The 22,224-nt window shown below is 39.4% G+C and overlaps 1 protein-coding gene across 1 annotated transcript in view; it reads right to left on the bottom strand.

The window, feature by feature from the left end:
* ACSS3 (acyl-CoA synthetase short chain family member 3) overlaps positions 1-11,955 on the bottom strand; it is a 93,117-nt gene extending 81,162 nt beyond the window's left edge. The window contains exons 1-2 of the mRNA XM_075150535.1: positions 11,639-11,955; positions 4,273-4,417 (exon numbers count right to left, since the gene is read on the bottom strand). Of these exons, the coding sequence (XP_075006636.1) occupies positions 4,273-4,417; positions 11,639-11,955 (462 nt within the window). The remainder of the gene's footprint in view (positions 1-4,272; positions 4,418-11,638) is intronic.
* Positions 11,956-22,224: the final 10,269 nt, after the last annotated feature.

The following is a 22,224-nucleotide window of genomic DNA, read 5'->3' as shown; positions in this document are numbered from 1 at the left end:
TGAAGAGCTACCCTAGTGACATCACAGTTAAATCTTTCTAGGACATGCACTGAAGAATGCCATTTGAGATTTAAGTAAGGTAAGGAAAACCAGCATTAAAGAAGTCTAATACACATTTTTATCAAGATAATGTTGCTTTACCAGACAAAGAGGATAAAAAGTTGGGTTGTCAGTCTCAGTGGGATTTTCTGTCTGTATTCTAGTTTTGATTCTAAAGCAACTCTGAGAGAAAATATCTTGAAATGAAAGTCACTATTTCTAGCTAAGAAGGAATTGGTCATTTTTCAAGGCAGAAGGCAAAGAAAGAAGAGGGAGCAAAGCATGAAGAATGAGAAAGACTACTAGAAACAAAACAATCTGGGTGATTCCTCAGTCATATACAGGAGATATGAGCACAGCAAGACAGATACACATAAATGCAAACTGACAATGGCTAATACAGCTATTTTGGAAGAAGACGCTTTAGGGTGGGTAATTATGAAAAAAACCTTCCTACAGAAGAAATTGCATCCTAGCCCATTGTTGATAACGTGAAGCCCTTCTTTCTCATCCTTATTTTTGTGACATTCAATGCTGTCAGAGGCTGGGGTGGGTGTTGGTTTTACTAATACCATCACATTACTGCACTCAGAAATTATTTATGACGCACTGAATTCAACATCTTCACTGTGCATTGTTACTGAAAAGAATCACAGAGAGGAATCATACTGCTTTTGTGTGCATGATCTGTCAAGCGTCAACAACTGCAAATAATATGACTCAAATTCTCGAGATTTCTTTTTAGCAAGTGAGGCATTCTAGAGAATATACCTAATGATGTAAACAGAAGGGTTTTTCCACCTACCTAACCACCTTTGCCTTAACTTCAAAATGGTAGTATTTTCCAACACAATCAGAAAATTTGTTTTTAAATGAACAGAAGCCATTGCTCCTTATTTCTGCTGGGTATCTTTATATTTCCCCAATACTACACAGATGCAGTAATATTTCTAACAGAATTTGTGTCTCACTTATCTTTTCCTGCCATCTCACTACTGGAATTAGAGAATCTCCCAAGGCATACTCAAAACTTTCACCTACATCCCCATTTCACTGGTTTCAGTCCAACATTGTAATCTTCATTTAAAGGCCCATAACAGGCATCAGTAAAGAAAAAAGTCCAATCAGTATATTCTGGAAGACTGTTATGTCTTAAATTTGCCAAATTCCTCCTCTCTGCATTTGGAAGATTTCATCTGTAACAACATGTAATTAACACACTTCAAATGCAACTGTATGCACTACGTACAGCTTCACTTTAACTAACACTAATTCTCAAGATCTTCCAAGTATGAAGACAGTATAGTTGCACAGAATATCAACACAAACTGATCTTGCCATTATTTACATCAATAAAGAACTGCTGAAATTGTCCTGCAATCCTTCTATTCCAAAAAAAAAGTTTCCCACAGGTTGGGCACTAAATATCCACAAGCTTCCAACATTTCTCTCAATTATTTATAGTTTACTGGTGCTTAACTTCAAAATTGCAGCATCACTGTAGCTCTTAGATCTGAACAGCAGTGCAACAAGTAAAAAGGATAGGGATAATTTAAAAACAACAGGTTTCCTGAGTACATAGCTCAAGCTATCCCACCCTCCCTAAGGAGCCTTATTATCTCCAGCCACGCACATATGTCGTTTTTTTCATCTTTACCGTGAGTTTGATCCTGGAACAAATGATCCAACCTACAAAACTCTGCATCTTCCCATCCTGTGACCCAGTTATCCTCCAGTTATCCTGCATAACTTCTGGCGAATCCATCTATAAACTCCACTTTTACTACCAAAAGCCAGAAAAAATTCCACCACTTCAAGCGTTGATCTCTCGTAGAGACATTTTGAACAGGCAGCCTCTCTGAAAAGATATCCTCAGTATACTATCGGCTTACTGGCCAGACAGACTACTAAACATTCATTGGACGTGGACAACCCAAACAACAGTCTGCACACAGACAGACACTATCAGGCTATTTTAAATGGGGAAAGGAACTCAGGAAAGAAGGCAAAAGGTGCCTTCTTTCACCAACTTTGGTCATATGTCTGATCTGCACTCATACTGATATATAATGAAACATGCAGAGTACTGAAAGTCTATTTCAAAACAACAGGATATAGTACTTTTAGCTTTCACTGAGCAGACTGAGAACAGAGTGACAAGCAGTGACTGAGGGCTGTGAGGGAAACGTCATCACTCACCCACGCTCCATAGTGGTTTGGTAGGCCTTTCCTCAAAGTCTCTCCTAGACCCTACAAGATCTATGACACAAAATACACCAGCCCATGTCTTTCCCATTTTCAGCAAATCTCTTTGTGAATACCTTTGTTACCAGGTGTCCAATAGTTGCCGGGTAAACCAAGTTATATTTATTCCACAAAATGAACAAGACAGCCTCAACAGACAAGATAATAATCTCAAATCCTGCCTTTCATTTCTATTCCCTTTTGATTAAGGAGAAGAGCAAACTGTAGAGAATTCAAAAACAGTATTTTGATAGGACTCAGCTACCAGCAAGATTATAATGAACTTCTGAATGAGTTCGGCTACATACCCCAAGAAAACTTAAACCAGTTCTTCCATTCAGTTTGGTAATGCTGCTGTAAGAGGAAATGTGGAGGAAAGGATGTGTACATCAACTAGCAAAACTTTCTCATTCTGCACAAATCTGCCATATCCTAAAACATTTAATATGCTTATAAAGAATGCAGATACACAAACTTAGGATACTTAATACCAACATCAAGCTTAAAAAGCAAAACAAAAGCTACTTTTCCAGTGCTTTTCAGAGGAAATTTCTACAGAGAAAGTGCACTTAAGATAATTTACATTAAAATGTTGTACTACTTCATTAAAATAAAACAAGTATGTATTTGTATATGTATATGTATGTATAAATTGATTTTATATATAAGTATTTTGTGTATATATTATATTTATATATGGCATATGACACAAAATTGTATATATAAAATTATTGGGTTTATATATAACACATTATATATATAAAATATATATATAAAAGAATAAATAAAATTAGATAAGGAGCTGGGCCCTTTTAAAGTCTCTAATTTCTTAAAACATTGAAGCTAGTTGTTCTAGCTCCAGCATACTGTATGGTAACTTCTAAGTTCTTTTTTGAACTTGGTAAATCAACAGAAAACTGGTGAGAATTGAATGTTTTCTCTATTTTCCTTAAAAGGTAGAGTGCAGTACAGGTTTATCATTTTTTGTAGCTGTATGGCTTCTCTTTTCCTACAACAGTGGAATAAAACCCACACAAACTGAACTGCTGTATTGTGAACCTCATTTCACATTTCAAACCATAGCTTCACATTACTCCAGACACTACGTGCGTATCTGAAGTAGAGTGACTGTGTTCCATTCACTGTAATGCATCTTGTACACTGAAATACATTAAGGAAGAATATGAGTCTGACTCCAACATTTCTTCGCACTCAAGTGTTAAGTGCAACTGCTACATGTAACTGGAAAAAAAAAGCCAGCTAAACAGAGGAGCAGCGTGAGGGCAAACCACCAGCTGACGGCTGTGAGAGTGGAGAATCTTGAAGGGGGCAGAGGGCAAACACCCATGGTGGCAACAACCCACAGTCTGGCACTGAGTAAATCTGAATGGGCTGATGCAGAACTGGGTATTCACAACCCCAGCTGGGGGTAAGCTACCTCAGCCTGTGGGGAAGTCGAAATCCACAGACTTCCCAGACAGAAAACTAGCGTGGGGCCACCAGCACCCCCACTACAGCTTACAGCAGGGCAGGTGATGCAGCTCTCTTTAGAGCTCCTCCCTGCCAGTTTCATTTGTTTTTACACTCAATTATATGCAGCAATAGCCAAGATACACATCTTCATTTCTACTGGAACTGTGTTTTTGTTCATCGTAGCAACTGTTAAATGACTTGACTAATACTTTGCTTTACCTTTTAAATATGAAATAAGAACTGTTGCGGGGGGGAAAAATCCAATACAGGAAAGTTCAAAATTTAACCAACCAGGAAAAAAATCATTAAACTGCAGAAGAAAAAGAGGAATTAGAGGAAGATCAAAACCTCTTAGATGCAGTATAATTGGGTACAGGTATTGAAGCTTATAAATCAATACTGAGCACAGCAAAAGGAATAAACTAGCAAGGTAGACCATTTCTACCTCTCTAGTATCTACCTGCTGTGCAATACTTACTGCCCATTTTCAGTTAACAAGGTTATTCTCAAACTTACCTGTTCAAGAAGTTCCTTATATGTTATTTTCTCTTTGGTATTTGTTACAGGACTGTCATAAATAACGGCAATTTGGTCTCCTCGTCCATTCTCAACATGACGATCTACAGCATTGTAACAGATATTCAGCTCTCCACCTACAAACCTAAAAAAAGAAGTTGGAAGTACATAACAGCCAGCCTTCCAAACTAATAAGACTATTTTTTTGCATTTTTTTTTTTAAGGAATGAAAGCATTCAATTAAAATATAGCTCATAAAACATTATACTCAGTTCAGGAAGTCATTTTTTAATCTATAACCTCACAATTTACTCAGAAAGCTAAATAAGCCTATTAGTGAAAACAGTGGAATGATAGTACTGTACCTTAATTGACCTAACTAAGAATCTGCTAAACTTGGTCTTGATTTAACTTACTTTGCATCAATCATTCTGATTTTTATAACAAAGATTTCACAGCAAAAGCATACATTCATATAAAATAATCTGACATTATGAAAATGTGTTATTACACTACTTTGTATTGGCATGCACACATATCTTTTTTAAGAACAGGTTCATCTCTTGACAATAACAGTTAAGCATACAGGCACCTGTATGTAAATGAAACTGACCCCAACAGTTATAAAATCTTATAAATTTGTCTGACATTCATAATGCATTTGACATTATCATGTTTTACATCAGTGACTCACAATCCCCTGTAAAGCGATGTGAGTCATAGCCTCTTCAACAGCCAGACATTTACAGAAAATTCTCATCTTCTAATTAAACACTTCACAAACTCAGGTTCAATTTTTATTGTCATTTTACACAGAAAAAGAAAATTCAAGTGCAGCATAATCCTCAAGTAAGAAAATACAGAAGGCACCAGATACAAAGATGACTCTACTAACTGAAAGACAACACAGAATCTAAAAACTAAAGTTCACTATAAATAATGTTCTTTGTGTTTGTTTTTCTATCTGCACGTATCTCTCTACAGCAAAAAGAAGAGCAACACACAGAAAAAACACACTTGAGAGTTTCCAAAAATTTCTATGGGGACACTCACTGTGATAATGTGATAATTATAATGTAACTAGAAATAAAAACAGATGGCCTAAAGTAACCACCCACTACTAGTTAAAAGAGTATTTCCTTCTTCACCTTTCCTGTCTAGTAAAGGACTGCTCTAAATTAGGATATTTGATATATTATTTGTATATCCATATGCACAGATGGCATAGGATAGTCTTTATTGTCAAAGAATGGCAATTACTAAACCAAAAGCAGTTAGGATGTTTAGGATGCAGCAATCTTTTATTGGGACTCCTTTACAATGCCATTAATAAGGAGAAAGTGGACAACCAGGAAAGTAAAAAACCACATTCTGTACTACAAACCCCATCCCATAAAAGAGGAACTGTATGAACAATAAAGGATTGGGAGTTGTTTCGTGTAATATAGAGAAACCCTGTATTACTGTTGTAAAAGTTACGTAGGATTCAGGTCATGCATTGATTTTTATATCAAATCACTGTAGGGTGATATGAACAAGGGAACAAGAGGGCGCAGTACCTGGGCTACTATGCATAACCACTTAAGAACGGTCAAAACACGAGCAAGTACTGGAGCTTGGATTCTTCTAAAGATACATGGCAACATCAACACTGCCACATACATTTTTAACAATCGCTTGCGAACAAGTATGTGAAAAAGGTGTGACTGCAAGTTGAAACAAAAAAACACGACTATCTGGACAGTGTGATGAGAGCTTTGCTACCCCGTTCAAAAGGAGGGAGGCTCTTAACAGGATCAGAGAAGCAGAGATGTACCTACCATGACCACAACTGCAAGACTTTCCCTTCTCTACTGTCACCCAAGGACATGCTCAAATACCTCACTCCGGCTGACAAATAAAAGCTGCCTGGCTTTGAAAAGCTGCCCTGTGCTGCTGCACACTTCTCTTGATTCAGTGATTCCCAAGGAGATGAATACCTGTGAGGAACTTTGATTTGCTTGAACAAGCTTTAGTTGGAAAGTAACGGCAGCATGAAACCAAGACCCAGGCTTGGAATAAGGACCTCAATGAGATGCTCCTATTTAAAACAGAGTTCTAGAATCAAAAAGAAAATATTCCAATAGACTGCAGAAAAATCAGAGGTGGATCCGCAGGATGTTTGTAAGAGCTGCCAGTAAATCTTGCCATAATAAGCAGGACTGTAAAATGCTAATCTGTTGCTAACCAGACAATTATCTCAATGCGGCTTACCAAATGAATCCAAGTCTGAAGAACCTTTTTTTAGGCTGTGTTCCTAATGCTGAGAAATTAATAACATTCAACAAAGACAGCAGAGGAAAAGTAGAACAAATAAAAAGAGTCAACAGTAACAACTCTAATATATAAAAGAAACTGGATTCAGTTCACTAGCAGTCTCTTTGAAGAGCTCATCTACTGTCCACTGGTGCTATGGTGGAAAAAAAAAGACAGGGTTCTTTCTGTCAAAAATCACAGCAGAATGTAAAGCCTCTTATAATATCAAAACAGTATGTTCCTTCACAACAACATTTTAAACCAATATTCTGACAATATCTGCCTATCCTTTTGATAAGTCTTTTTTCCCATACATCCATGAAAGCAGCAGCCTTTGATAATCCACATTACGCATAACTTAGATCTAATAAGGCATCTTTTTAATAATTTGAGTGGTTACCCACATTAGGACCCCCTTGAGCCTCTTTAAAGCTGCCTACAGCAGTCACCTAGGAATTACTGCCTCTTCGTGACTGGGGCTCAGCACCTCCCGTCTCACCCCAGCCCTGAGGTCTCACAGTTTCTGTTGTTTCACAAACAGGAATCTCAAGCACAGGAATCTCAAGCACTTACCTCTTTAATCATATTTCAAAATGACTACTCTATTAACCTTTTAGGGGTAGGAGTAGAAGAAGGTGCAAAAGCGCTGATCTTCTGTTCATGTTTTACTCTTGGCAAGTCAATTAGTTAGGTCTTCCACAGTGGAACTCCCGTTACATACCGCTTAACATCTACCATCTACGGTCTGGAAATTTTTTTTACTGCATTCAGTATTTTTTTGGATGTGACAACAGCCTACTTGCTAGGAGTGAAGAAGGCAACACATAATTATGTCTTAATTCACTTCACTCAAATATTCAAAAGTTACGCTTTAATTTCCAACACTATCTGCTATCTTAAGAATCAAAGTAGCTGTATTCAGAGACACTTTTCAGTCTTCATTCAACGGCTCAGAAGGCAAGATAATTAAGAATAAAGAAAGAAAGTAAAGATTCTGAATAAAGCTGGCATATATACAAAAGAAAAAACTACATTAAAATTATTTTGCACCATAACTGTAAAAAAAGCATATTGCTAAAATCCTATTATGCCATGCCATATACTTCTCCAAGGCGGGTTCCCAGGAATCAACTGGATTTTTCTTTTTTTATTTTTCTAGACGAAGTGAGAACAGAAGCTGAATAAAGTGTTAGACAAAACCACAACAACATTAGATATTTTGAGATAATATTATGTTAATTGATCCAGCCACATGTTTAAAAAGTGTAAGCAACATTTGAATAGCAATCTGTGCAACATTCCTAAAGTTCGAAGGTGATTTTATATTGCGCTTATGAGAGAAAAAACATAACTTGCAAAATTGCCCTCTGCCTGTGTGCGTTAGGAAAAATTGTTTCTATCATTCCTAAAGAAATATTTGCTTAACCTTTCTAAATGGGATTCCACAATTCCAAAATAATCTGTTCACGTGTTTCACTACTTTTAGCATTAAAAAGATTTTTCTTTGTAACATCTAAAATCTCCATCTCCCTTGTTGCAATTTAAGACTTCTAGTTTTAACCTCTTCAAAGCCAACTCGAGAACAGTTTTTCCTTCAACTTTGTAGCCAAATTCTCCATAGCCAAATTTTACATGTTTTAAAACTTACATCTCCTTTTTGCCTTCTACACCAAACAATTCCAATTCCTTCATCCCTCCCTTGACCAATCATGTTTTTTTGCTCTTCTCATTATTTTTGATGTGGGCAAAATCAGATGATGTTTTGCGCTGTACCAGCCACTGATGCAGGTTAGAACAGTCAATGGTACCTGGTATTACTGCTTCAACACAGCCAGGGGATGGTGACACTGATCACATACCTTTCAAAAATCATTTTGTATCCCACTGACTTAATACTGGTATTTCCAATGGCAGAGACTAAAGAAAACGCACTAGGGCATGCTGCATGTTTCTTTCATGCTCTTACAGTATTTAGAGAAGACGAACTGGCATTTGCCTTATAGCTACATTTTAAATACATTAACCACCCCCTTCAACTTCTTCAACCAAAGTAAATGAGACTGGAAAATATATGAAAAGTATGTTTCCGTAAGTCTCATATTTGGCAACCAAAACCAAAGATACTGAAAAAAATGGATATTTATTAATTGACCTAATAATGTCTCCAAAACAGGAGAAAAATTCTAACTCAAGAAGCACATACGTGAACTTCTTAATACTATTTTTAAGGTCTCCATAAACCGCTTCCTAGGTAAACCTCAGAACCAGAACTACATCTTTACCCTGTTAGACCAGCAAGCTATGTTTTTCTTGGAAGCCTGGTATCTTCCTCAGTTATGTTCCGTCCTCTTTGTTTTCTCTTCAGCATGTCCTCCGAAAGAGCCTCTTGTATCCTCTCTCTCTCTTATATGCAGTCTTTTCCTCCAAAAACTTATCTATCTGTCGTCCTGCTGAGCACACTGAATGCTGGTAACCATCGGGGACTTCAGAGGCATCAGAGTACTACACTAGTATCACATACAGCCTGTTATTACTTAAGGTGAACTTAAATAAAAAAAGAAATAAAATTGCATGTTGCACATTAAGACATTAAAGAGGATTACACAAATTTGAATTGCTTAATGTTTCATTATCCACAACAGAGCAAGAGATACCTGACATCCAAACAATAATTAGAGCCTGATGTTGAATCTTCACAGATTTCCATCTTTGTATAATCCCACAGAATCACAGACTGGTTGAGGTTGGAAAGGACCTCTGGAGGGCACCTGGTCCAACCCCCCTGCTCAAGCAGGGCCACCTGGAGCCAGTAGACCAGCACTATGTCCAGATGGCTTTTGAATATCTCCAAGGATGGAGACCCCACAACCAACTCTGTGCCAGTGCTCAGTCACCCTCACAGTAAAAAAGTGTTTCCTGATGTTCAGAGAGAACCCCCTGGGTTTCAGGTTGTGCCCATTGCCTCTGGTCCTGTCACTGGCCACCACTGAAAAGAGCCTGGGTCCGTCTTCTGTACACCCTCCCTTCAGGTATTTGCCCACTTTAACAAGATAATTTCAGTCTTTGGCAATCTGCATCCACAGAGGGAGAAAGATGCAAGTAAGAAGTGAGGCCAGAAAAGACCCTTGGAAGGTAAGTCTGACTTTAGCCCATGAAACTTTATCCAGCTATCCCTGCCGTGAGGCCAAATAACTTCCATCTGAGAAGTCACAATGCTTTACAAAGACCTAACCATGTTACTTTCAGCAAGCAAGCTTATCACGCTCAGCAAATCAAACCACATTTGTTTGACAGAATCTGATAGCAAAACCATGCTCACTAGCGTGTATTATATTCTCATTCCTTAGTTCTTAAAAAGTAACCATTGTATTGACTTCTTCATTATTCTGTTCAGGAATGCCAGATCCAGTGAGCTTTACTGGTCTTTAATCACAGAATCATAGAATCATTTAGGTAGGAAAAGACCTTTAAGATCATTGAGTCCAACCGTTAACCTAGCACTGCCAAGTCCACCACTACACCATGTCCCTAAGCACCACATCTACACGTCTTTTAAATACCTCCAGGGACAGTGACTCAACCACTTCCCTGGGCAGCCTGTTCCAATGCTTGACAACACTTTCGGTCAAGAAATTTTCCCTAATATCCAATCTAAACCTCCCCTGGTGCAACTTCAGGCCGTTTCCTCTTGTCCTATCACTTGTTATTTGGGAGAAGAGACCGAAATCCACCTGGCTACTACCTCCTTTCAGGTAGTTGTAGAGCATGATGAGGTCTCCCCTCAGCCTTGTCTTCTCCAGGCTAAACAACCCCAGTTCCCTCAGCCGCTCCTCATAGGATTTGTTCCCTAGGCCCTTCTCTAGACCTTAATTATGCAGGCAATCCTACCTGCCCTTTTGGAATAGTGCCATGACGTAGAAATTAAGGTCAGTGGACCCTATCCATCCATTTTAGGACTTCTGACTGTTATACAGCCCTGCTGACTTAAAGAGATTTATCCTGGCTGGGTGCTGTTTAACATTCAATTTAAGACATATAAACAATTTTCACTACTAGAGGTGACAAGCAGTAACATCAGACACCAATAAGAAAGCAAGCTCCACTCTACTGGTTCTGCATCTCTTCATTCGGGCAGATTCGAGAATGATTAATATTTTTAATTATCTTTTTAGAATGATTAGTATTTGTAAATTAAAATCAAACCAGAAAAATATAAAAATGGCAAAGAATGTCAATGTACCAAAGACGACCCTCATCCTGCGTTGCCTTTTTTATTCTGTATCAGCTTTTCCTTGAGAAAAGAACAAAGAGCATGATGTAAACTTACTGAAAAAGAGGCAATGGTGGTCAACACGAAACCTTAACAGGTAAATTGCCTTTGAGAAAGTACTGAAAATCCTATCCATTAATTTATAAGAAGGATATCATATTCTATCTTAGGACAGTTTGCCATTCACCACATGGATATATATATTACAATGCCAAGGCTTTTACCAAACATTACCTTAACCACATCCTCTAAATGATGACCTATTTAGATAGTTTCTAAGATTAAACAACTCTGAAAGCCACCATTTCTGTGTTTTCACACACCTACCTCCCCTGGCACCTGAAGCCCGGTTTCCCGTGCTCAGAGCAGCCTGTTCCCAATCCAGGCCCAAAAGGGGTGCGATGGGGAAGCATCACAGCCGCGTCACCCAGACACGCACAGAATCACACTCGTGTATGTCACACCTGTCACAGTGCACGCTAACTCCCCCCTCACCCCAACACACTCATCCATGCTGCTTTTAATCATTAAGCTTAATCAAGTGTAATCTTTGAACTCCTCCATGCTCTGCAGCCATCTCCTTCATCAGCTACGGCACACCCACCACCCCAAATACACGCTGGGCTGCTTTGGTGTTAACCACACGACCCCCACACCCAGCACACCCGCAGCCCCCTCGGCAGGCACCCTCCCCGTTACAGCGGAGCTGTGCCCTGCCGAGCCCCGCGGGGCCCGCCCGGCCCCGGCCCCGGCCCCGGCCCCGGCCCCTCCACCGCACGGCGGGCACACGAGCAGACTCACCAGGAGGCGCCACCCGGGCGGCCCCTCTCCAGGGCCCGGGCCCAGGGCTTGTACCACTGGATCTGCTCGGCGGCTGCCCCCCAGACCTTCTCGGGCTCCGCCACGGAGGACCTGAAAACTTCCTCGTACTCGCCCGGCGCCCCGGAGGAGGCGGCGCGGCCGCCGGGCGGCGGGCGGCGGGCAGCGGCGGCCCAGCCCAGGAGCGGGCTCCCCGCGTAGGGCCGTCCCGGCCACCGCCAGCCGCCGCCGCCGCCGCCCCGGCCCGCCGCCGCCCCAACAAGTTTTGGCAGCGCCGCCAGCCCGCCCAGGAAACCCATTTTCCGCGGCCTTCAAGGGAGAGGAGCCGCACGGGCTTCGTTACGGCTCGAAAAAGCCCTCGGGCGGCACACGACGGAGTGGCGGCGGCGGCTCCGCGGGGCCAGCGCGGCAGAACCGCCCCCGCCCCGCGCTCCGGCGCTGCCCCCGGACGCCGGATTTGCTCGCCAGCGGCCAGCAGTCGGTAGGACGCGGAAGCGACTCGGAGCGAGGCGGCGAGCGTCGCCTCAGCCGTGGCGGGAGCACCGTCGAGAATTGCTGCGCCCCGGGGAGCCGCGGCAGGGCCGGGGCGGGCGCCATGTCCGGCCCCGTCAGCGCTTGGCTGCGACCGACGGCGGAGAGAGGCTGAGAAAGGAGAAACTGAGAATCTGAGATTATTTTTGACTTAATGATTTGCATGACGTGTAGCCATAATACTCCTCAAGTATTTTGAAAGACATTCTTGCTTTGAGAAAACCTCCCTATGATAAAACGAGGCATACTGTTCGTGCCAGGAAGAAGTTTATCCTGTTTTCCAGAAGACCTCCATCATCTCTAGTGGATCTTTTATTTTGCACATCTTGTCACGTATTTAGAAAGCCTTCCTGAGTTTCGGTAGTAATGTTTCAGAGAATTGTAATGCACAAGACAGCTAAGACATACACCAGCTTCAAAGACCTTATTTTGTCCCTTATGAAATTATTTTAGTGCTATAATAGGTCTATGCATTACAAGTCTCTCAGGAAATTCTTCCTGCAATCACAGTATAAAAATGTCATATGGCTAAGGGGAACTCTATAATATGTTTTATATTCATGGTTAACTTAGGCATATGTTACCTGACTTGCTGAATTAATGCATTAGGAACATAACTATATCACATTACAGGTAACGGAATAAGGGGATGTGGTGGTGCATTCATACCCCTCCTTTCTTCCCTGGGCCACTTGTTGATCTGGGCCGCTTGTTGATCTCAGAAATTTCCATGAAACCTCGGCCTTGGTGTATTGAAGTCTGGCAGCTGAGCGCTCCTTGACTGTATCAGAAACTCTGCATAGCTGAGGCTGGGAACATACTCCTACTGCCTGGCCCAGGTGTCCAGTAGAACAACACTGAAACCTTGAGAATTCTTTAGTAATTACCACCTGGGACTGTGGCCAGGATGGAAATTTACGGATGACTAAAGCCAACCATCTTGCGAACCGATAAACGGTGGTCCTAAGTGAGGCCCTTTGAGCTCTCCTGGACCGCAGCGGCTGCACCCAGCATCTCCCTCTGAGTGGGAGCCTCTCAGAGCTTGTGATCTTTCGGGTCTGCGATACTCGGAGGACCGTTGGGTCCTGGGCTGAGTCCCCTTCGAAGCTCAACCCTTTCGCCCGTTGAGAGGGAATGCCTAGACATTCGACGTGAATATTTCTTCACTGAAATTGAGGGGAATTTTTAACAGGTATACCTTCTGTATATTTTTATATATATATATGTTTCTCTGTGTGTGTGAACTGATAGTAAGCATAATCTGTAATTAAGTTGTAGTAGATTGTAGTAGACTAACTCACTTTGCAAATATTGAATTAGTTAATGATTAAGCATTACTAAAGTTTGTAAATGATTAGTTGATAATTAAGTGTTGCTAAATTGTGAATGAAACCTAGACTGCTGCCAAACACATATAGTCCCTGAAATATAAACCCTTAGATGATTTTTCTTTATATGTTTCATCCGTGTAATAAGTAATAGAGTGAACCTTGCCATTGAATTCTGTTAGGTTGCACCTTTATAAATCTGTATTAAAATTTGCTAATATCTTTGATGATGATTCTTTAAGTGGCCTCTAAACCACTCATTCGCGACAGGGGATGAGAAGAACTAGACTGTTCAACCACTACAGTAGGTTTAATACACTAAATCAATTTCTTATCCTGGCTCAAAAAAAAAGAGGGGTGGAAGATTTGGCCTATAGAGTTCAAGTTCATCGGAACTTTTAGGTCAGCTTCAAAATCACTAATAGTCTTTCAGCATAAAGACTGGTTGCTGCTTCTGTTTCTGACACAAATGTAATTAGCTCACAGAGAGTTTCCCATGGCTTGCAGAGGCTATTAGCATTGCCCAGTTCTGTATGAACTACCTGTCCCACGCTGCACTGCAGTTCACCTCTTTCCTCCCCATCAGTGCTACGGTAACATACAGCCCTGAGTAGCATAATGCAATTTCCAGAATGTCCAAGTTAAGGATCAGAGACTTATTTCTAAAAAGAAGTTAATACCCCCAAGTCCCTGAAGGACTAAGTGGACATTTTATTAAAACTTCCCTACTGCAAAGTAAAGGCTACAGCATGCCAACAAAGCAAAAAATAAAAAAATAAATTTCTCAAGAAAAAGAAAATAAAAAATACATGTTCTCAAATGTAATAATTTTATGATTACATTTGAGAACATTGCTTTCTCACACATTTTCACCACTGTGACAGGACAATTGCTGTCAATAGAGTCCACTAGGAAAATTTAAAAAATAAATAAATAGAGAAGCTTGCAGAGACTGTAAACACTGTGACACCCTGACAGCCCTGAAATCAGATGCCATTGCTGGATGCCTGCACTGGCTTGCATTGCATGCATTGTATATATGTGCCTGAAGAACACTTCCCAGGTGTGTCAGGTCACACATAGTTGATATTAGCATTTTAAAAATATTCCAAGAACTGTATCTTTTATTTCCTACCTTTATGATGGTTAGGCTAATTTTTACTTAAAAGAACTATTCTGACTGAAAATTGTTATGGAAATGCGATTAATGTTTTTTGGTGCCTGCTCAGAAATCAGCACACTCAGGCTTAGACTTGAGAGTTTTCACAAGCCCACTGTGTGGCTGAATCCAGTGCAATGACCTGAGGTGTGCAACTAGTGGACTTAAGGAGAGGTATCAGTTGTCTCGGCCCAATTTGTGGAGCCCTCTCCCCCAAATCAAATTGTTAGAGGTACATTATGTCCACTCCCGAGGAGTAACCATTCATATTAATTGCCTTATAAGCTACGTTTTTCAGATCGCCAACACTTCGATGCCCATCTAGTTAGGAAGGGACCTATAGCAACTGGATGCAGCCAGCTTCTGGGTGGTGATAGCAATCTATTTCTGAGGTGGAACAACATCTCCCTTTTCTCTACTGGGGAGAAAACTGTCGAGGCCAGGCTAGCTAAAATATTTCAGTATATGTGTTCTGTAACATGTTAGTTGTAGGCACTAACACTGAAAGAAGTATCCTGAGATTTAAACACCTAATGGGTTGTGTCTGGTGATGCCTAATGTCTCTTGTGCTGTTGAAGAGCAATGCTAACCATTTTTCCACTCTGTCCATAGTGTGTCTTTAATGTGAAGGTATAAGCATTTGGCAAAGGAATTTGCACTGCAACAATAAACGCTCTGGTATTCATTTTGAATATACGTCCTACTACAAATGATACACCAGAGGTGTAGGGGATACAAATGAACTTAATCAGAACATGAAGTGCATTAAATTCCTATTTCAGCTAACATCCTAATATTTGTTTCCTGAAGGAATGTTTCTAATGAGTATCTGTGGAACATACTTCGTTAATTAAACTACTCACAGCCCATACTGATAGCTAAAAGGGTAAAAAAGGGATTGCTAGTTCTCCCAATTGCATGGTAGTAATTTAAGGTTCACTTACAAATGCCATTACAGCAGATTTCTGAACTGATGAATTTTCCCTCTAAGGATTTTTTTCTTTTTTGCAAAACTTGATGGTCCTGAAATTCACACTCAACGAAGAATTTTGAAGTAATGTCAAGTGATGTGTGTAGCAATTACCTCTGTAGCTGTAGACTTCATTGAAAAACATATGTATGTTTCTAGGCATAAATCTAGCAAAGAACAAACTGTGAAACATGGCCTGGGTACTTCTGCGAAATGATTTATCTGAAGCCTTTCTTTTCTTTAAAAAGCATTTTTTCCATAACTGTATCCTTTAGTGTAAAAGGCATGCATGTTTGAAGATATATGTATGTTATAAAAAGATTAGCAGAAAAGTATTATAAATATGGTCTCCTGTATACAAAATGCTCTTACTATCCTACACTAGGAAGTCCTTACCGAGGACTTGCAAACCTTGGTAATTCAAATTTCAGTTGAGTCCTTTTGTAATCACAAAGTAAAACTGTAGTTAAACAATTAGTACATATGTTAAATCACTTTGCAATGGTCCTAAGAACTGCCAGTCTTGTATGAGTAAGTTTCACAGTCCTGTATACCATTGGTGTCTAAAAAACAGAGGCAGTCACAGTTTTCTACAATACGCAGTCGGCTGCAGAGTTAAGTTCAAATCAAAAAAGAGCAACTGACGTCATCTGCCTGGACTTGTGCAAAGCATTTGACACTGTCCTACATGACATCCTTGTCTCTAAATTGGAGAGACATGGATTTGATGGATGGACCAGTCGGTGGATAAGGAATTGTCTGGACGGTCACACTCAAAGGGTTGCGGTCAATGGCTCGATGTCCAAGTGGAGATGAGTGGCATTCTTCAGGGCATGTAGTGATAGGTTAAGGGTTAATGGCTTTAAACTGAAAGAGGGTAGATTTAGATTAGATATAAGGAAGAAATTCTTCACTATGAGGGTGGTGAGGCACTGGAACAGGTTGCCCAGAGAAGTTGTGGATGCCCCATCGCTGGAAGTGTTCAAGGCCGGGTTGGATGGGGCTTTGAGCAACCTAGTCTAGTGGAAAGTGTCCCTGCCTATGGCCAGAGGGTGGAACTAGATGATCTTTAAGATCCCTTCCAACCCAAACCATTCTATGATTCTATGATTCTATGAAAATAAACTTTTCCATTTTCCTGAAAGGTGATGGAAGTAGTAGTGGTAACCCGGGCCTTCTAAGGTACATAAGTAGATATAATTATTCTTCCAGTTTTCTGTCTAGTCTTAGAATATTAAACATATTACAATTTTACTTGAAATCCACTAAAAATCTTGTACAGAATTCAAAATAATTAAATTATTACTTGAAAAAATACATATTTGGATAGAACTTTTCAAGTACATATTTTGATATTTTTAGTGAATATAAAAGATGCCATGATTTGTTCTGCAATAGTAAGATCTGGTCATGGTCAAACCAAACCAAACCAAACCAAAACAAGCAAACAAAAACAAAACAAACAAAAAAACCCCAACAGAAATACTTATATTCACCACTCTTCTTTGTTTGACTGCTGCCTTCCAGCCTAAAGATGCCTGCATGTCAGAGGTCTCAGGTATAGTTAGTTTTTGCAGCACTCAGAATAGTGATGCAGTGCTGAAATCAATGTGTCCATGGTCTGCCCGCTGAAGTGCTGGGAATTCATGATGTTCTGTTTATTTCTGTCTTATGGAAATGAGTGCGTGTAGTGTGCTGGGAGACAAACAATGAGAACTTAAAAAATGCTAAAATATCTGTTTCTGCAGGCAGAAGCCACTTTTTACAGACTTCTGGAAAGTGTTGAAATGAAAGCCTGTGACTCAATCCGGGTGAGAATGAGTTAGAGATCCTCTGGGATGAAAATGCAATTTTAGTATCAATTTTTACTGATATTATCATTTGATTCCTCCCCGAGGAGGTCTTACAGTTCAGGACAACCTGTATTTCATCCATATTTTTCCAGATCTAACTTCTCTTTCAGAAAGCTTCTCAGGCATATGCTTAGATTTATTCATGTAAGTAGTCTTAGTCACATGAGACCCTGCTAAATCTGAGTCAAATGTTCAGACAGCTTTGATAAAACTCTACTGGGCAGTGAACTTTTTTACTTTTCAGTTCTAAGAAGACTTTGAAAATGTGAGAAACAAAACCAGATAAATAATGGGGATTTCTTAATTTAAAAAAAAAACACTAAAAAAAACAACACACCACCTAACAAATCAAGCATATGAAAGCAAAATAGTTTCATGCAAAAGCAAAATTTATATGTTCTTCAGTATTTAGGCACACTTGAGGAAAAGAGTCCATGTTAAATTCTATGGAGGACAAGTAGAATTTTAGCTTCTGCTTTGCATTTCTGCTGTTGTGGATTTAACTTACAAACTTGATGATGTAATTTTATAAAGACTGTCATTGAACCTTGATTTTTAGGTAATCCATGTCCCTGAGCTGCCCAGCTTCCTGAAATTGCAGATTATCGATTATTTGTCTCTACAAGAGTAAAATCTGCTGTTTTATCCAAAGCTATTCCTGTTTCTTTGATATGCCTCTACCGCTGTTTTCCAGATCACTGCATCAGAACCGTCACAGGCACAAGCACTGTTATTACAAAACTTTCAACATTCAATATATATTCTTGGAAGGGGACAAAAGGGCTTCAGGCACTGGCATTCTTATTGATCTTCATTTTGAACTTGATAACAAAGATAACCATAGATTTCGCAGCCTTTTTTTTACCCAGAAAGTTGTCTTTTTCACAGAACTATGAAAGAGTCCATTAGCCCTTAATCTAAGTGTTAATGTCACTATTGGCATAAAAATAATTTTAAAATTACCTGTTATATCAATATTTCTTATCAGCAACACTTTCTCAAATTTGAGAATACAGCCCAAGAAGTATGAAGAAGTTAGCCGCTACTAGAGGAACTCTATGCTTAAAAATTGCAATGACTATTAAGTCCTATTTTCAACCTTCCTTGTCTAAGATAAAACAGGAAAGCTGATTTTTTCCCAGAATATCCTGACTTGCCTGGGTCTAAGGTACAGAGTTTCTGTCTTCTGTCTTGAAGGGGTTGGGGAGGGTGAAGGGAATATGGCTTGTATGTAGCTAAAGATGGAAAGAAAAAGAAAAAGGCACATACTTGAGATTTTCAAAACAATACCTAAAATCTCGTACTGAGCTGCTTTCGCAGTCAAAGCTCCACATTTCACACAAGAGCTCTGGGTGCAGGAGGAGTGCAGAACTTACATTATTGGCTGGGCTAAAGACTCCTAGCACACTCCAAGGAGCGTGGAGTTAGTTGGTACAGCTTTAGTATTTATCTTGTCCCCTGTCACATTCCTCTGCAAGAAGCTATCAGTCGTATTGCAAGGGCAGCAAACTTGCCTAGGAGCCTGACCCATGGCAAATTATGGCTCAGCATATTAACATATACTGAAGGGCCTCTTTTTGTATAACTGACTTTGGCTTAGTCTGCTTCATTTCTGGTTATCTCCCAAAGTTTCATTCTTGCAATCCCATTCTCAACAGTTGCTGGATTTCTTCCTTGTGACATATTTCATGATCCTTATTCCATTACCTAACTATATTCACTGCATCAGAAGAAAAGCTAATGTTCAAACACTGTGGCAGTGTGCTGGTTTCATTCATCTGCAGAATTATCTTGCAAGCAAACAAGAAATTAACACCTAAATTGACTAAGTGCAAAGTCAATAGCGTATTTCATTACAACTGTCATTTATTATGTGGGCTATATTTTTAAGAATGCAAGTTCATCCACAGCCATACAACAAATAATTCTGAGCAGCTCAGATTGGTGAAGAATGGATAAAATTTCACAGCAGCTTAGGGAAGAAATAGTAGCTGTCACTCAGTTTGCCCCAAATAACATCAGTAACAATCTCTGGAAATAGCTTTTTGTATAGCTCATCTTGCAAATCAGCATGTCACAGGATTCTGGGAGAATCTAAATAAGAAAAATAGGCATGAATTCAGGCCCAAGAATCATTAAATGAAGCAGAAAAACTCTTACTAGTAAGCCAGCAGCAAAACCATATGTCCAAATATGTTTATTTGTACATTCAAGTCCACATTTTCTCATGGCCTCACTCTCTTACGGTGCTGAACTGGGCTGCCAGACATTTACATTTGCTCTCTTGGAAATGTGATTCCAGAATTAAATTTCATGGCTATGAGGATTTTAGATTGCAAGGTAAAATTTTGGACTCACAAAATCTAGAGGCCAAAAGTCATTGATTATAACAGAGCAGAGGCTACATGCCCACCCTCAAGATACTGTTTTTTATTAATTTACAGTCTCTATAGTTATTTATACTAGTGTAAAATGAGTATAGCAGATTCGTGGACACTTACCATACTTTTCACACATCAAGGAGAAACTCAAGGTAAAAGGCAGTGAAGAATCTTCTGCCATCAGATAACCTATTTAAGTAAGCTCTCTGGAACTGGAAAAAGGCAGGAAAACAATTTTCTCTGTCAAATCAGTATTATAGAAGTGGAATTCAATGAGGCAGACATCCCAAATTGAAACCTGGTCATTTGCCTTATCACAGATGTCCTATTTTTCCTTCTCCAAGCACCCTGAAGTTTACTCAAAGTACCTATACGGTTCTGCTTTTTCAGGGTCAAAGGAAGGCATTTCAACATGCACACTGCATGTTCAAATATTTGCTCACTCCTGTTAAGGGAAAGCAGTGAATGACTTCTAGGTATATGTTTTAGATAGTGCGCAATATTGGATCTTCAGGATTTATTTTTCAGTGATAGCTTTAGGGGGCTTATACTCAATATTTCTGCTCACTGGAATAGCTGGGTTACTTATAGCTCTACAGGACATTCAGCTGGTTCTTGGTCAGTTAACCAGTGTATGTGTTTGGAATTATATAACAAACGATATTTTACTGTGTAATTTAATAGCAGAGGCTAAATTTCCCTTTCATTTTGAAGGTCTAGATCTCTAGTGGATTCTTTTAAGCCATGTAGTTGTTATCACAGCCTTTGAGAAGACTGAATTCATGAATATTTGTGTGAAATGTTTAGATGTGCATTACAGAGGGCAGCTTAAGCATCCAATGTGACCTCGGGAATTTGTTAGAATTTTAGAACCAAGTCTTACGGGCTGTACCCGAACAGATTGCTTTATTGGCTGTCAATCCCCAAACAACCCATTTAAATTGTTGTGTCCATGTATAATGGTCTCTAGAAACCAGAGTCCAAAGTTTGACTTCTTGGCCTCTGGGAATATTAGGCCAGCAAAACCATGTCCAGGCTTTACATCTCATGGTGAATGTAAAAAAAAAAATCCTTGAGTAAAAGCTGAGTCCTTACTTTTTAAATAGATTTGTTTTTCATCTCACATAAAAATTTTATAGGAACTCAGTAAGAGCTGAAAACCATTTTTATATGCAGGTAATTCTTTGATATTTTAAAAAGTCTCTTTTCTTGTAAAGAGCCAGCCTGAAGGATGGCTCTCCCTCTATAGAACACTATATTTCATACAAAACAAACAAACAAAAAAGCATCCTTCCTTGTAACAATTGGAAAAGCCAGATGGCATCTTTTGTAAAATTCAATTCCCAAAAAGCTGACCTATTTTCTTGACAGATAACATGTTTAATGAAAAAGGAACTCACGGGATTCTATTTTCCCAGTAACAATATTTGCTCCGTTTTGACACCATTTAATGTTTGCTATTAAATGTCTTCTTTCCTTTTAGTTAAGTATAGGTAAATCTGGAAGACAAAAGCTAAAAACCTCTCTCTTCTCATTCTGGCACTATCATAGACACGACAGTAGATAAAACATCATGAATAACATAGAAAAGCTTGCTTTTTCTGCTTGCTAACTGCACCATAATCGAATATCACAAGGTTCAGTATTAATACCCATACAAACAATCTAGATCCTGTGAGCTACACAATCTCCGACCAACCTGAACTACTTTTTTAATTGTAAGAAGGAACTTGTTATAAAGCATATGAAACCATTGTGGATATTTTCAGAGTTTAATTTGATCAACCCTTGCTTTCTATTTCTGGCAATCAAGAGTTTTGAACACTAGGAAAAATTATGAATACCAAATCACCTCTCCTTCCAAAGCTAGCAGCATGCACATATATAGGTTAACTTTTTTTAGGACAACTACAGGGTGGTTTTTTGTACCATCACTACCTAGTTTGTTACGGGGTTTTACCCAGTCTTAAAAATTTTCAGATCCAAGAATCCCCATGTATGGGAAAATGTTCCAATCGTACACATTTCTTTACATTTTAGTAACAAAACAGCCTGACTAAAGAAAAAGGATAGTAAAATATATGGATGAATTTAAAGAACTAAATTCATTTAAAATAAATTAATCAGAGAAACAAATACTTCTTCATAAACTTTGTCTGATAATTTATGATTATTAGTTAGTCTTATTTTCGTAGCAGCTCCAAACATAAGAACAAAATCACAGTCTCGATATCAACCAGTAGATGTATTTCCAGCCATCAGATCAAGGATGTGTTAGGGTAAGGATCAATCCCCTCTGATTTCTGTCTCAATACCTGTAATGCCAATTCAAGCAACAGGCTTGCC

The sequence above is a fragment of the Calonectris borealis genome, chromosome 1 (genome assembly GCF_964195595.1).
Source record: "Calonectris borealis chromosome 1, bCalBor7.hap1.2, whole genome shotgun sequence".
Lineage (NCBI taxonomy): Eukaryota > Metazoa > Chordata > Aves > Procellariiformes > Procellariidae > Calonectris > Calonectris borealis.
This window is presented reverse-complemented; position numbering and strand designations above follow the sequence as displayed.